Here is a 16720-nt window from a genome sequence, read left to right as displayed (position 1 = left end):
TTTTTATACTAATTATGCTCTGATGGATTCAAAGTTTGACTCACAGAAATGTTTTCAGTCAGTAACATCATCTTATCATAGAAACAGTATTCACTGTCCCCCAATGCTCACAGTGAGTAATTACATACTCAGAACTGACATTCAAAGAAAGAGTTTCATGGGGACATAGTCTGAAGAGCACAATTTCAGCATCTTCCATGGAGGTTAAAGCATTTCTTCATCGCTAGGTTTGAAGCAGATTTATAGCAAATGCTGTACACACTGAGATACGTGTTGCATGCAGTTCTGGGCTCCACAATATAAAAGAGATGTTTAAGTCTTTGAAAGCATCCAGAAGAGGGCAATAAGGCTGGTAAAGGGCTGAGGACACTTGAGTTGTGTAGTCTGGAGAAGAGATGGCTGAGAGGCCTGTTGTATTGTATCGCGTTGCGTTGCATTGTACTCTATTCTACCCTATTTTATCCTATTCATCTTTTCTCTGTTAGTCCAGTCTGCTCAAACTGCTTTCATGTGTTTGTTCTCAATGTTGAACATATTTTTAGGCATTGACGACATGTGCCATGGAAGAGTTTCCACTGTTTGATTAGCTGGCCAATAGACATCTCTTCTTCCATGTATAAATCTTAGGCCTTGCTTCTGTGAAGGCCTGTATGAACAGGACAAGGCTTTTCCCTGGAGCGGCTTTGCTGGTAGATCTGACTGTCATGATTCTGGATAAAAACTACATTATCTAATAGTGGAAATCAAATACAGCCTAACGTATAAGCTGAAAATACAGCTTATATGGCTGATGCTTTCCCTTTGCAATGGATAAATTTCACACTTATAATTTTGAATCATTTCCCTTAGATTTTTAGTCACTTGGATCTCCCAATACACTTTAAAAAAGAAAAGCTATTATAAACACAAATTGCCTACATTGAGACAGGAGCAACAGTGTCATCTGTGTAGATCATCTGCTCATAAAGCACTATTTAAATCCTATCTGACAAGGGATCTGATTTCATCAAGGAAATCAATAGAAGAATTGGCAAGTGGGAGAGAAGCAGATAAACACAGAGTTTCTCAGGATCTTGTACATACTAAAGGGTAAGTAACTCATTTATCTCATGCTATTTTCTGCAAGCCCACATCAGAACTATGCCAGTAGAATAAAGTATTAAGTATGTGCAAGAACATATTTAAGTGGGAGTGTGTATCAGCTCTCTTAGTAAATAATAATAATGACAGTAAGGATATCTAAAATGACACAATGCATTAAGAAAAAATAAGTGTAATCCCTTTTCATTAAAAATGTTCCACTCCATGGGGCCAGTAATCCAAGACTGTTTTCACAAGACTGTTGTTTTAACAGCTGTGGCCACGGTATGAAGTTTCACATTTGTAGCTTGAGCACAATTAAATTCCCCCTCAACACCTGATGAAATGGGTTCTTATTTACTAATTCATCTCAGTAATCAGGTGATCTCAAGGATGCTTATAATGCTGTGTCCAGAGAAGTGTAGAGATTATCTTGGAGTGTGCACTCAGAATGGCTAGGATTGCCTGTTTATCCCCAGTTAGCTCTTTAGTGGAAACAGACACTTTCTTCTACCTTCTTCTGACTTCCATTTAGGATTAGGTTCATGAAATTGTTCAAAGGCTTTGAGCAGATTATGACCATGTTGCAATAGGCACTGCATAGAGGTTTTAAATTAAAAAGAACAGGCATGAAAAGAAGAAAAGGAAGAAAGATCAGGCTAGTGTCAGGAAATGACTGCAAATAGTGGATTGGAGCTGACTACAGTGGTTGTTAAATTTGTTTTCACTGAAATAAGGGCTACTCTCCTGTTCTTAATTTTTTTCTGTTTCTCCTAGAGCCATGAAAACATCCTTCCATGCTTCTGCACACCTAGTTCTGTCCTTCACTGACCTCTCTCTGACAACATTTTGTGTTCAGGGTGAGGACTTCTTTCGTTTAACCTTTTGAATGGCTCTCGTCAACTTTTTCCTAGATGTGATCTCAGTAACCTTCCTGAGTTCTGTCTGTACTAGGTCACCTCCTTACAATGTCCACTCCAAATCTGTGAAGCCACAGCTCCTGTCTTGCCAACATGATGCTTCCCAGCATGAGTTTATTTTTATACCTCTGCATTTTCTGTGTTCTAAAAGAAGACAAACACTAGAGAAGAAAGTTTAAAAATACAAGAATGCCATGAGGTTTCCTTGCAAAACGCTCTGCAAATTCATGGGTATCACCTGATACAGACAGGCTAGTGGATTAAGAATTGTTGAATCAGAGAATGGCTTGGGTGGGAAGGGACTTTAAAGGTCTAGTTCCAACCCCATTGATTCAGAATCACTGAACACATCAGAAAAAACTGATGGCCTAGCTTTGCATGAACTGGGTTGCATTATTTGTCCTCTGCTACACGTGCTTGGTGGGCTAGCTGCTTCAGCTGGAACTCAGAAGTGCCGTTTCCTTCACTTCAGCTCTGGCAATTCAGAAGATGTGCCCTGTGATCCAGTTCTCTTGTGCTGGTCCTAATACCATGTGTCAGGCAAAGGTTTGTGTTCTGGGTGAGTCCCCACCGATGAGATGTTTTCATCTTCACTCACAGCAGGGAGATGAAACAGAAGAATGGGATGCAGCGTTGAAGGAAAAAAAGGCTCTGGGAATTTATTATTTTTGTGGGATTTTTTTTTTTCCCACGGAGACAATAAAGAAGAAAAGGCAGCCCCTCTTGGCAAACAGTTATATTAAGTGCAGTTTGCAAGAACCACGTGTGAAAAAAAGTTGAAAGGATTTTGATCGTTCACATAGAGAGGAGACGAAGGAGAGGTAGTGTCCAAAAAGAGAATTAAATAGGAAGAAAATGGTTTCAGAGGGTAGATCGTGAAATCTGCACTGCCTGCCTATAATGACAGAAAAAGGGACTAGTCACCCTGATATAAACTAGAAGATGGATATGCAAAATGTAGTAATTTTTCTTCTCTCTATAATTGACCGTGCAACTCACTGCCACTAGGAATGTTTAAGGCAACATTCAAATTAGAGTCATTCATTCATACGGATATGAAGAGCAGCATTAATTGTAACAACAGCATTAACTGTAACAACAACACGTAGAAGCAATAACGCTGTGCTTAAATTTCCTCAATACTCATCAGAAGAAAATTAACAAAGGGAATAAACTGCATATCGAAGGCTTCTTACCTCTGTGTCAGCAATGCTTCGTGTTGGATTCTGCCAGACAGCGCTCAGGACCACGGCTGTGATGCAGGGTCATGGTTTGTATTATGGCTGCTTCATAGGCAGCATCACATCGATGGATTTCACTTTCGCTTCCCTGGTAATTTTGTTAAACACTTGCCAGTGATGGCGATTTGATTCTGTTCAAGAGTTATTCTTTTGAAGTGTTTTTCTTTTCTCTAAAGAAATAAAATACTCTGAAGTTAATCAGGGACCTTGTGTGCTTTTTTACATGTCACAAGGTCATGTATCTCGGGCTGATGACAGGGTTGCAAATGGAGACAAAGTGGCCAGGGGCTGCACTAATCCCTGGCATGAGGGAAGTGGAGGAGCAGCAAATAAAGCGGGGCCTATGTTAAGTGGGTGGACAAATGCTTTTGAAAAACCCCTCTAAATTGACTAATTCCTCTTCCCCCTGCACAGACCTGGCGAACATTGTCTTGCATTTACCCTGGAGCTGATCCTGGGAGTTGTACCCTCCTGAGAGCTGCAGAACCAGACGCTGCACGATGTACCTGTGAAATAGTCCTCAGACTCAGCAGAACTAGCTGCAATAACCTGAGCATCCCTTTCTTTTGTTGTTGCTTCATCACCCTGAGTAAGCGCAGCTGCTGCTGAAGTTTGACAAGGTCTGCCTGCTGCAGAAACAATCCTCCTCTTTCCTTTGAAAATCACACTGGGGAAAGGTTTGTATCTTGTTTACTTGCTTTGCCACTAAATATTCCTCAGTTTAAGTTCAGGTGCAGCAGGGATGGGCACAAACAATGATTCCACAGGAGATGTAGCATAACACTTTTAGCAGCAGGTACTTCCAGCAGGGAGGTTTGTGTTCATTGCTCCAGGAGAAAGAAATTCAACATATCAACACAAGCAGGCAGCGTGCTTGGCTCAGAACAGCACTGATGCAGTTGGCAAAGAAAGAAATGAGGCTATCATTTGTCAGCAGTTTTGGTTCAGACATACAGTACGTATGGATGTATGTAAGCATAACTTCTAATTTGCTCTATGCAGCAACACAGCCACAGGTGGCATTCCCTCTCACTTTTTACAGAAATCAGGTGAACGTGCTCTAGTTTCCCCAGCTGCAAAAAGAGAGGGAACCCCCTGGATTTGAGGTGTGGGAAGTTTAAATACAAACAAATCATATCCTTCTCTCACAGGGTGTAATGCACAGCATTTTTTCTACCTCCAACCTCAGTGCAGCCTCCAAGAAAAAACATGTTTATAGATATATATATATTTGTATATATATTACAAAAAAAAAGCATGTCTCACAGTATTTATTTTACTGGAATACTTAGACAAGACTCCACTGCAGCTAGAGGCACGTACTTATTCAGAAATATTTATAAACAATTAGTAATAGTAATAAAAAATTTTACTCTTCATGCGTACGCTGAGGAGTACTGCAAAGCTGCAAAATAAGTATCGCGGCCACGGTGTTGGTGCAGACAATCGAGCTTGACAGGGGCTTAAATGGTCCTAGATGAGGAGCAGATAGCTTTCACTGAGCCCTTGGACTGGGGAGGAAAAGGGGCGTCGCAAAGATATGTGAGGGGGCAGGAACCCCCAGCTGAAAAACATTAAGTAGTGGAAAAATCCCTACCTGGGCTGAAGGCACACAGGCAGCCCTGGCACGGTGTGCTGCTACTTGTGTACCTGTGTGGCAGTGGGTTTGGGTGGGGAATCGGCCCCCAGCAAAGCAAAGGGGTCCACAAAGCACGAGGTGAACCCATCACTCTGATTTGGGGACCCAGGGATGTTGGTCTCCTCCTCAGCGAAGGCTGCCAGGGCCAGACTCCCTGTTCTGCATGGAGCTGCGGTGATGCTGCACCAACCACCCGGGCAAAGCAGAGCCCAAACACCACCATCTCCTGCAGGCAGCTCTGCCTCATCACACTCCACTCTTTTCTTACTACGCTGCTTCCCCTTACACTTTTTTTCAACCTTGACCAGCAGCTGCGGTGTAACCTCTTCAAATGCTGCCTGCAAAACCCTCCTTTGCCCACGTTGCCTTTACCTCAGCAATTGGGAAAAAAAAAAATGAAGAAAAAAAAAAAATAGGACGCAAAAATAATCATAATAAAAAAGAATAACCACCATGGCCGCCGCGTAATTCCCTCTTCATCCTGTCCGGGACGGGCCAAAGAGCATGCCAGCAGTGCCCCGCTGGTGAGACCCATGGAGCTGTGTGGTGACGCCCCACAGCGGCCCCGGGGGGAGCCAGGAGCTTGGGGGGCTTTGAGAAACGTGGGTGCTGCCCGCTGCCCTGCACCGCTCTCAGGGCTGGGCTGCCAAGCGGGACGGAAGCACCAGCTGCTAAGAAAACCCTTCTAAATAGCCACCATTCCGCACGCCTGCAGACGTGCCTGCGTGCGCGTATATATTCCTAGGCACTTCAAAAGGGAGAAAAACACGCGCGATGTGCCCAGGCCCTGCACCGTGGGGCAGGGGCCGCGCGTGGGCCGGGAGCACTGTGCCGCCGGAGGAGCGGGGCCGGGGCCGCCGGGTAATGCGGGAGTGGTGCGGTGTCCCCATCCGCCCCGGCTGCTCTCAGCTCCTTCATCTGCTTAAAAATAAATAAATGTAAAAAAAAAAAAAAAAAAAAAAAAAAGGAACTAAAAATAGAAAATTAGGAGAGATCTGTAGGGATAGGGTCGTTCGTTTGTTTGTTTTTTCTTGCGGCAGCGCGAGTGTTCGGTCGAGGCAATTTGGGTGCTACGAATATAAGACGAAAATACACCTAATTCCGTCGTCATATAGATATAATATATTTCACTCTCACCACATAAATACAAAACATCCAAATATCCAAAACATTCAGAACAAAAGTTAGTAGCAAGGGCTCAGCGCTCGGTTCGTTCCGTATTTCCCGACTAGTTGCCTAGAGACTTCCGACGTCAATAATTTACAATAAAATTACTATTTTCTTTCTGTCCAGCTCCTTCTGTCCACTTCTGCTCTATTATTAATTCTATGCACTACAGCAACCGTTCCACTTGTTGTCAGTCTGGTTTTGGTTACAGTTTGGTGGCACGCATTTATACAGTTTGTAAACGCCATGTGTTAAATTTTAGAGATAGAAACTTCAAACCAAAGCAAAGAAATATTATTATTTTCTTTTTCCCGAAGAGTTAAGTAAATACAGAATCCCTTTTCTGGCAAATTCAAGTACTGAAATCGAACGGGAGATCGATGCGGGACGTGGTCGTGGGATACACGCGGTGGTGGAGAAAACAGCAGCGGTGGGGATAAGGCCGTTACAGAGATGTATCTTAAAGTACAAAAATAACAACAAAAGATGCGCTTTGTATATTTTACGTTCGTTTTAATTGAAGTGTGAGCGATATCCGAGAGGGTTATTTAGGAGGAAGAACGCTGACGGTTTTGTGATGCGCACTGAAATGATGTGGAAAAAGAAAAAAGAAAAAGAAATCAGAAGGTAAATATGTATATATATATATATATATAAATCGACCCTCTCAACAGATCTGGGTGCAAATCGAGTCGCGATTCCGTTCTCTCTCTGCAGACTCGTTTAGCAGAGAGGGGCGGAAGGCAAAAAGGGCATTGCGGGGCCCCGAGGGCTGAGCGCGGCTCGGGCACGGTGCAGTGCTGCGTCCCGCCGGGCTCGGTCCGCTGCGGGGATCGGCCGTGGAAAGGAGTGACGGCCGGGAAGTGGCCGGCTGCGGCCAGGGCCGGGCAGCGGTGACGTGAGGGTGTGTGTAAAGCCAAACCTTTTGTGCTTAAGTCACTGAAGTCCGGAAAGAAAAAAAAAAAAAAGAAGAAGAAGAAGAAGAGGAAGAAGCAGAAAAAGAAACAAAAAGAAAAGGAAAACAAAACAAAACAAAACAAAACAAGCCGGGCATCACCAGGCAGCTCCTCTCCCCGAATCCTCTACGGGCATCGAGCGCCCCGTGCGCTCTCCCTTTCCTACCGAAGCGGACGAACGCACGGACAGACGGCCCCGGGCGGACGGACGGACGGACGCTCCCGGCCCGGCGGGGGCTGCGGGGTCCCCGCTCCGCTCCGACCCTCTGAAGGAGCCCGCACAGAGAGGGATGGAAGGAGGGGGGCATAAATATCGCCACAAATAGATACTATAAATATAAATACGGGGAAGTTACTTCGAGTCAGTCCAGTGCTTTTTTCTCAGCGCTTTCTTTATTGTTGGTCCGGGAGTAGGGCTCGAAGGCGGACGAGCTCAGGTAGCGGGCCGACAGTTCCTGCAAGTTGCCCGCCAGCGAGCCCGCCACGGCCAGCGGCGCGGAGGACAGCCGCCCCGCCACCGAGCCCAGCAGCGTGGGCACCGGCAGCCCGAAGAGCCCGTGCCCGGCGGCGGCGGCGGCCGCTCCGTGCAGCGCTGCCGGAGGGGGCGGCCCCGCCGCGGTGCCGGCGCTCGGGGGGTGCGGGGATCCCCCGCTCGGAGCCGCCGCCGCCGCCGCCGCCGCCGCCGTGCCGCTGCCCGCAGCCAGACCGGGGCCCCGCAGCGCCGAGCCCAGCGCTCCGCTGGCACAGGGCGGCAGGAGGCCGGGCAGCCCCGGCGGGGAGAGCAGGCGGCCCTGCTCCAGCAGCCGCAGGACGCTGCAGGTGGCGGCGGTCTCGGATACCACCGAGCGCAGCTCCGAGTCTTTGCCCTGGTCCTTTTTCTGCTTGGTGCGTCGGTTCTGGAACCACACCTTTACCTGCAGGCCGGGGAGAGAGGCAGGGTCAGGTGCGGGGGCAGCGGAGGAGCCCCGGTCCCCCTACGGCCTTCTGCTGGGTTAGGGGACGCCGGGAGCTTCCTGCGAGCGGATCCGGCTTTGTCCCTTCCGCTGCGGCCCCGCACGGCTCCATGCAGCCCCGCACAGCCCCGCACAGCCCCGCTCGGGCCGTGTCTATCCCGGGTCCGCGCTGCTCCCTCATCGCCGGGCCCGCGCGGGCTCTCTCCCGCTTCCCTCGTCCCTTTAAACCGTGTTTGGCTTTAGAGAGGAAACCTGCGCCCATTAAGAGAAAAAAAAAAAAAGACTTCCACCTCCCCCCCCATCCTCCCCCCCCCAAAAAAAAAAATAAATAAAATCATGGCGGTCTCTGTAACCTACCACTATTGAACTTGTCACTGCTATCCGGCAGGGGAAAGAAAAAAGCCAATTAGCTTGTCAGGGGGATTTATTGCTGGATGATGTTTTGCAGAAATATGAAGGTGGCTGCGGTGCCATCTCTGCCGGCGGGGCCGTTCCGCCCCTCGGACACACGACGGGCGCTCGGAGGCCGCAGCGCTCGGAGCTGTCCGCAGCGCGCAGAGCCACGCGTGTCCCCACCCGGCGCGAGGCCTCCGATTCTCCGCGCATCTCCGCATCCCCACGGCCGCACGAGCGTGGGCAACTCGGGCCCGGCCTCTGCTCGACCCTCTCCAACCCTCCACTCCCGGCGCCTGCGCGGGGCGCGCAAAATGCGCGCAGGACCGCGGAGCCGCCGGAACATGGGGACGCGGCATTTCCCAGCCCACGCAGGGCCGGTCCCGGTGGGTACCTGAGTCTCGGAGAGGTTGAGCTGCCGGGCCAGCTCGGTTCGCTCGCGCCCCACCACGTACTGGCACCGCTGGAACTCCATCTCCAGGCGGTAGAGCTGCTCGGCCGTGAAGGAGGTGCGGGTCCGCTTGGGACGGTCCAAATCGAGGCCCTTGGGCAGGATGATCTCTCGGATGGAACCTTTGGCATCTGGCAAAGCAAAGCGCAGTCAGCTTTACACCCAGGCGACCTCCTTCCTTTTTTTTTTTTTTTCTTCTCTTTTTTCCCCTTTTTCTTTTTTCCCTTTTTCTTTTTTCCCTTCTTTTCTTTTTCACTTTCTTTTTTTTCTTTCTTTTTTCTTTCTTTTTATACCACTTTTTTATTTCCCTTCCTTATTTTTCCTTCCTTTTTATTTTTTTTTTCCTTCTCTCTTCATAAGGGATGTAAAAAAAGCCCCTGCTCCCCTCTTTCACTACAGAGATCCCAGCCGGGCTCGGGGAAGGGGCCCTGTCACTGCGGGGCTGCACCCAAGGGAGGCAAAAAGAAACAACAAACCCAAGAGGGCAGGAAGGAGGGGACGATGGGGCAGTAAACCACCCTCGCTGAACCCATCTCGAAACGGCCCCGCTCGGCCCTCGAGAGACCGGGATGCTTCGGTCCGGGCTTTGTGGCCGCGGGGTTGAGCGGCCCTTTGTTCCCCCGGGCCGTGGGTGCGCTGAGATCCCCCAACTACAGTCCCCTAAAATATATGACCATCTATTTAGATTTTTTTTTTAATTTTTATTTCTTTAAGCCAAGTTTCCCACGCGATAAAAGCGGGATGCGGGCCGCCTGCCCACCTCCAGCATAAGGGTATCCGGGCTCGGCATCGTGGGGAATATTTTTTGGCAGAGGGGAGCAGGGAAGGCAGAAATAACCCCACAGAAGGCCCCCAGCGGCCCCGAACCCTTTTCTGTAGCAGCGAGCGGAGGAAAGGGACAGATCCTATCGGCACCACCGCCAGGGCAGAGACATCCGCGCTCCCTGAATCCCTCCCAACTTCGCTGCCCGCAAATTTACCTCCCCGCTAAAACGGAATCAGAGAGAAACACACGCCGTAATCTGCCCCTCTCTGGGTCAATCGGTCGCGCGAGGATTAAGGACTGTTCCAAGGCCCCACGTTCCGCACTGGGCTCCCTCCTCCCCCCACATCGCACCTTGAGAAAACCGCCGTTCCTTTGCGGATGTATCTATTTTTTTTTCTTTTTCTTTCTTTTTTTTTTTTCTCCTTTTTCTTATTATTATTATTTTTTTTTTTTTTTCTGGAGGGAGTGAGTGCAGAGCGGTTCATTTCTGGCCGAGGGAGACAACGAGAGAAACAAACCGCCCGGCTGTAAAAGCACACAAAGCCCTTCGTCATCTCCCCACTGACTTCGGCCCGGGTGGATGCTCCCACACCCCCGCTCCGGGGACGCTGAGCGCGGGCACACGGGGACGGCCCCGCACCCTGCCCGGCCCACGCGGGGCGCGGACGGAGCGCTGCGGGCCTCGGTCGGGCGGATCCCGCGGGCGGCGGCGGAGCGGAGCGGGGAACTCCGCCGCGATGCACCGCATCCTCCCGGGGCTCCTCCGCCCCCCTCTCCCGGCCCGAGCCCAGGGCAGAGAGAAACGCTGCGGCCGAAATGCAGCAGCGTGAGCGCCGCGCACCTTCCCCACCCCGCGGAGCACCTATGGCTCGTACCTCTGACCAGGATCCTCCTGCAGTAGTCCGGGTCCGCCGAACCAGATTTACTTTTGTTACAGTCTTCGGTAGCTGCAGAGGCAGAAAAAGTCCCTTGCTGCTCCTTCAGAAAAGAAGTAGAGATATTTCCTTCAGCCCCTTTGCTGTCCTTGCCCTCCTTGTGTCCGTTCTTCGAGACCCGATTGGCTTCAGTCTCTGTGCTGCATCTAACGTCCATTTTGTCTTGTTTCCCAAACATGTAGTGCAATAAGAAGAAGAAGAAAAAAAGAAAACAAAACAACAAAAAAAAAAAGGGGGGGGGGAAATAAAAAAAAAAATAAGAATAATAAAAAGAGAGTGGCGGCGGTAGAAGAAGGCGAAGTCTCCGCTGGATATTGCACGGCTCAGGGTCACACCGGTGGGATCCGCACAGCACCTCGAGGAGGGAAGGTCGGGGTTGATCCCACTGGAGAAGCGGTGGCTCCGTCGCTCCCCGCGTCCCGCTGCGCTCCGCGCTCAGGTACCGCGCTCCGGCCCCGCGCTGCTGTGTCCGCCTTATCACGGAGCCACGCGGCTGCTGGGCGCCCGGGGACGCGCACTCGCTGCTTCAATTGATTACGGGTAATTTTGCAGCCTCCACATTTAGGTTACCTCATGAATACACTAAATTGTTTGGATAATATATCAGATCGTAATGGATGGTTTGTGTGCTTGTCCCCAATCAAGCGGAGTTTAGCCAGTGAATAAACCGAAATGATTGGTCTTGCTTTCAGGAAACACACAATCAAAAGACTGAGACTTCCCGAAAAAAAAAAAAAAAAAAGAGAGAGAGAGAGGGAGAGGGAGAGGGAGAGGGAGAGAGAGAAAAGAAGAAAAAAAGAGGGGAAAAAAAAAAAGAGAGAGAGAGAAAAAAAAGGGAAGGGCGGGGGGAGGAGGGAAAAAAAAAAAAAAAAACTTTTGACAAGATTCACCCGGAATTGTTCGCACCATTAGCAGCCATTATTAACTTTCTTCGGTACGCCTTTGACCTCCCGATGATAGAGTGGCTTTCTCCAGAGCACGCCAAATAAATGTGAATAACGCTGCCGGGAAGGGCTGGAAAAATGCAGTTGGAGGGAAGGGAGGGGTAAAGGGGGTGTGTGTAGGGGGTGGGGGGGAAAGGAGGGGGGGGGGGTGGGGGGGGCTGAAAAAAAAAGCCTCTGCGGATCCCACCCGAACCCGGTGGGGATCCCGAAGTTGTCCCGGCGGTGGCTCCGCGGGGCCGGGCCGGGCCCGCTCAGCGCCCGTCCCCGCTGCGCTCCATCCCCGTGCGCTGCGCTGCGCCCCGCGGCCGTGCGTGTGCGTGTGCGTGTGCGCGTGTGTGTAATTCCGCACCTTCGCAAACACTGAACCTATTCGCAGAGGCTGCGCTCGTTGAGGGGAGGAGGTGGGGGGTGGGGAGGGGGGGAGAGAGAGAAGAAGGGGAAAAAAAAAAAGGAAAAAAAAAAAAAAAGAGACAGCTTTGTATGCAGCGGATCCAGGAGGGGGGAGAGGGAAAGAGAGGGGGACGGAGTGAGAGCGGAGGAGATAGCCCGTGGAAAATCTCAGCTGCGTGGTCCGCTGAAGGGGGAAAAAGTTTTACTCTAGCGATTTCATTGTCCGGGCTACAATATCTCTGAGAACCGCAACAGCCCGTAATCCAATAAGACCATTGATTAGGCGACAATGATTCAATTCAAGCAAATGGCCTTGTGCAAAGAGCATGCTCCAGCCCTTCTTGTCACCTTGCGGGGCAGAAGCCCTCTTCATGCTGCTCTCCTTATTCATTCCTTTATGGGAAACGTAGAACGAAAGGAGTGAAAGATGGCAATTATCTAATTGGACTATTAACAAACAATTCTCCGAGTGTGGCTGTCTGGCAGTGGTTCTCGGGCGAGGTGAAAGGCCACATGTTGCACTGCCCCATTCACAAAGCGTTTGGGGGCCTGAGAGAAAGAGAAAGAATTTTCCCTGAGAATTTTCCACACAAGCGCCGAGCACCGGGCGGGCGGCTCCTGTCTCAGCCCCCCCGCCCACCCCCAAACCCGGCATGTCACCCACCGACCTGTCAGCCCCCGGGGACGTCTCACCCACCTGCAGACCCCCGCCCTCCCGCACAGCCCCGCGGTGTGCGAGCTGCTGCGGGGTCCGGCCCGGGAGAGACAGTCCGGGGTAGGGATCTGGGGCGGGGGGAAGAGAAGGAGGGGGAAATGCAGGATAAAGGAGGGGAAGAAAGGATGGGGAAGTGAGGGAGGAAAAGGAGAAAAAGAGAAAAAAGAGAAGAAAAAAACAGAAGAGAAAAAAAGAAAAAAAGAAAAAAGTAAAAGAGAAAAGAGAAAAGAGGAGAGGAAGAAAAGAAAAGAAAAGAAAAGAAAAGAAAAGAAAAGAAAAGAAAAGAAAAGAAAAGAAAAGAAAAGAAAAGAAAAGGAAAGAAAATAGGAAAAAGATAATGGGAACGAATGTGGGAAAAAAAAGAAAATAAAAGGTAAAAAGGAAAGAGGGAGAAAAGAAAAGAGAATAGGAAAAAGATAATGGGAACGAATGTGGGAAAAAAAAGAAAATAAAAGGTAAAAAGGAAAGAAGGAGAAAAGAAAAGGAAGTAAGAAAAAAGGGAATGGGAAAATAAAAGAAAAAGGAGAAAAGAAAAAGGAAGGAGAAAAAAAGGAAAAAATGAAAAAGAAAAAAGGAAAAAGGAAAGAACAGAAAATAGAAAAAAAGAAGAAGAGAAAAAGAGTAAAGGGGAAAAATAGAAACGAGAAAAAAGGAAGAGAAAATGGTAAAAAATAAGAATAAATAAGAAAAAAGAAAAATAAAAAGGAGGAGAAGAAAGGAAGAAGAAAGCAGGAAAGAGAAAAGTAAAAAAGAAATGGGCAGTTCACAGACATATTTCAGAGAGTTAGTCTCTAGTGGAGACCTTCAATCTTGATTGTTCTCCCACAGGTAACAAAATCATTTATTTTTATTGCTGTTGTCTGAAAATTCAGCTTGCTGTTGAGGAGCTGCCCCCAAGATTTTAACCAGCCGTGTTTATGCGTACAACCAGATGTGCAATGTCCTTGCTATGGACCAGCTTTATTTTTCCTTGCAGCAAATGAATCTCAGCGATTTCTGGTGGTCTGTTGTCATTAGTTACTACTTGTATGGCAGTCATACCCAGAGGCCCCAAATAAACCACAGCCCCATTGTGTGAGGCTCCATGCAGATCCAGAGAGAGGATGGAGTGAGTTTGTTTCCCCCATGAATTTGCAGTGCTGCGTGGTGCCTGTCGTGCCAAGGGATGCTTGTGAAACTCCACATTTGGGAGAGATTTGGTCATCTCAGGAGCAGTGCAACAAGTGGAGGCTGATGAGTGGGGACACTCTCACGTGGACAAAGCATAGATTCGTGTTTTGCAGGTAGCAGTTTTGCTGCATGAGGCACATAAACATAGGCACAGCGTACACATGCACAGGCAAAGCAGTACCAACAGTCCTTGCTGGATACTTTTATTTAATACTAAATAAAACAAAGTTCTCTTGTGAGCCCTTTTTACATCACAAATAATTTTTTAGACAGAATGGGCATAATGATTCATGCAGAAGATCTGCGAAACGCAGAGAGCGATTATATTTGTTTAGATGCGTAGGAGTATGTTTGACATCTCACCCCTTGTTTTTCCTTATGCTAATGTGTAGATATTTGTCATATAACAAAAACAGAGCAGCTGAACTCAGTTACACTGTTTGAAGCAGAACATCCGCAGAGTTAATACTGTATTTATGTGATTTAATTCACAAAGAAGGCCCGATCCAAAGCCCAGTGAAAGCCAAGGAAATTTTGTTCTGTATGTGCAGGATCTTACAGCTTGTGTTACAAACCCCTTTCTGTGCACAGGCATCAGTTCTGTAAGAACTTTCCTACCAAACGAGTTAAATTTGCTTTCACACACTACGAACACGCAGTACCGCTGGCGCCCTGTAATTTCAAACAATGATTGCAATCCTGCAGGAAATACACATTATGACTATCTCTAAAGTCAGCTTCTTCTGTGGTGTAACAGTTGCTTCAACTCCATTCCCCTATTTTTGTTCATTTTTTCCCCTGGTAGACATATAAAGCATTCTCACATATTATGTTCTTTCATGACCTGAAAAGAGGTTCCCTACTTTCCCTTCTTACTGCCATAGCTCCAGGGATCTCCTTAGTGTCAGCACACTTACCCACGCACCACTGGCTAAGCAGATTAGGGGTTACCTCTTTTCCTTTAAAATATTGCTTAAAAATGCCTTAGCACACTGCATGTGTACTCTCTGACTGTGTCTTGCTACATCAACTACCGTGATGCTTTTTCCATACGTAGCTTATCAGTTTGCAGAATATTCTGATGCAGAGAAGAACTAGGAACTTCAATTCTCATTGACTGCCATTACTTGTTATTGTTATCATGATCTTTCAAACAACGAGTAGGTTACAGTTCCTAAACTGGAAGCTCAAGCCCTGAATACCTTCCTGGTTGCTTCTAACATACAGAAAATATGGCAGAGTTACATTGTGTAGAAGGGCCAAAGACTTGCTCCTACACATCCAACCACCTGGGCACTGCAGAAGGCAAACAAAGGAGAAACCCAAATCCTACATATTGTGTTGCCCTGGGTCAGGATGCTTCTGTCTGTCAGCTGAGAAGACGGCAATCTTCACAGAGCAGGATGTTCACCAAAAAGTTCTTCTCTCATGGGGATTCTGGCCACCGTGACACCTTCATGACACAGCACATGGGACAATGAACCACTGTTGCCCTCTGGCATTAGTTGTTCCTAGGGAGAAAATGGCCATGCAGTTTAAGGTGAAATCTGGGTATTTCAGCATATGCACACCACTGTGCAGATCACTGGCACGTGGGTCCTCGTACCATGATATAAAAGCTATCTCTTGGTATGTTCCACATGAAATTATTATCACAGGTGCACAAGAACTCTAGCAGGTATGACAGCAAGACAAAGACAATTTATCTTACAGCAGCTTCTCTTTTTTCCTTTCAGTTGTTGTGGCCATCATGCCCTACACGTTCCTCTTCCAGCAAGCATTCTGCAGGACAACAGTTCAAACTAAATGGCTGTGCCAGACATCTATTTAAAATAAAGCATAAGAAAATATTTGTTATTCTGTGTAGCTGTTGATTCTCATGCTTTTCTATACTCCTTCTTGCTAGCCTGATGCAGAACGAGCTGCTGCTTAATTTTCCTGCATACTTTGTCAGTAATTACAGTATTGTCTCTTTCAGATACGAAACTGAGCATATTGGCAGGAATCAGCAGCACTGTTCTGGAGGCCAGTAATAATGAGCATGGGTATCACATGTATCATGATTAATCACGTTTTGGTCATTATGAGCTGCTCCTTAGAGTTATCAATCTGGACAGTAGATTAATGCAAAGCTTCATTGCCTGTATCATGCCCATGGCTTATGTGAGTCATCGGAACAATGGGGAGAGAAAACCACGAGACATGATTCTTTTCATGAGGGAAAACGGCGAATTAAGAGGAAATTCTGTTTGTTCTCTGACAGCACATTGAGAGCCTTTGGATTCAGCCTCGGCCGTGTCTCTGGCTCCCTCTGTGACCATCAGCACTGAAAACTCAACCTCCCTCTGCCTTCGCTTCACCCTCTGCAGACAGAGGAATTAGCTGTACCAGCTCTGCTCGAGCACTCATGGGTATAACCTCAAAAGCTGCTAGCCCACGAGCCTCTGCTGCGTGCTAAAGCTCCTGCAATCCTATTCATTCCCATTGCAAATGCAAGCAAGCTCGAAGGTTTAAACAGCTCACGAGGAGAAGTTTGCTAAGGTGACACGGTCAGGGCAGCAGACCTGGCAGATACTCTTTTCAGCACTTCATTTTTTAACAGTGAAGATTTATTCTGCAACAAAAGCAAATAATAATTACAATAATAAATAAAAGCCTTATTCTGAGTTGAAACAATTCAGTTCTTTCATTTTGAATGCTTTACTTGGGTGAGAGTCAGCACAAAGCACATCTCTGACACTTGCCATTGTGATCTCCAGGAGAATCACAGGACGGTGGTGGTTGGAAGGGACCTTATGGATCACCTAGCCCCAGGCTCCTGCTATTGGGAGAGGGCTGGGCAGCACAGCCTCAGTGGGCAGATCCTGCTCCACAGTCACCATTTCACAGCTAAAGGAGTTTCAGAGAACAGACACTGCCTCTCCAGTCTGAAGCAAAATAACTCTGCCATCATCCCAACGCTAGTGTGGTATAAGATCCAGTAGACTTGGTGGAGATCTC

At 48.1% G+C, this 16720-nt stretch overlaps 1 protein-coding gene across 1 annotated transcript; it reads right to left on the bottom strand.

Moving 5' to 3' along the window:
* Nucleotides 1–7365: 7365 nt before the first annotated feature.
* VAX1 (ventral anterior homeobox 1) lies at nucleotides 7366–10712 on the bottom strand. The gene is made up of 3 exons (XM_065746839.1): nucleotides 10442–10712; nucleotides 8744–8931; nucleotides 7366–7917 (listed from the first exon to the last, which is right to left on the bottom strand). Exons 1-3 carry the CDS (start codon nucleotides 10677–10679, stop codon nucleotides 7366–7368), a joined length of 978 nt encoding a protein of 325 aa, XP_065602911.1. The 5' UTR covers nucleotides 10680–10712.
* Nucleotides 10713–16720: the final 6008 nt, after the last annotated feature.

This window comes from Cyrtonyx montezumae, unplaced genomic scaffold (genome assembly GCF_038088225.1).
Source record: "Cyrtonyx montezumae isolate F1298 unplaced genomic scaffold, pur_monq_1.0 scaffold_4, whole genome shotgun sequence".
Taxonomy (NCBI): domain Eukaryota; kingdom Metazoa; phylum Chordata; class Aves; order Galliformes; family Odontophoridae; genus Cyrtonyx; species Cyrtonyx montezumae.
This window is presented reverse-complemented; position numbering and strand designations above follow the sequence as displayed.

Excerpts from the sequence above, each read along its gene's own strand:
- VAX1 (XM_065746839.1), bottom strand. The coding sequence starts at position 10,679 with ATGTTTGGGAAACAAGACAAAATGGACGTTAGATGCAGCACAGAGACT. Across the intron at positions 8,932-10,441 it reads CAGGAGGATCCTGGTCAGAG|ATGCCAAAGGTTCCATCCGA; the intron begins GTACGAGCCATA and ends TTGCTTTGCCAG. Across the intron at positions 7,918-8,743 it reads TCAACCTCTCCGAGACTCAG|GTAAAGGTGTGGTTCCAGAA; the intron begins GTACCCACCGGG and ends CCCGGCCTGCAG.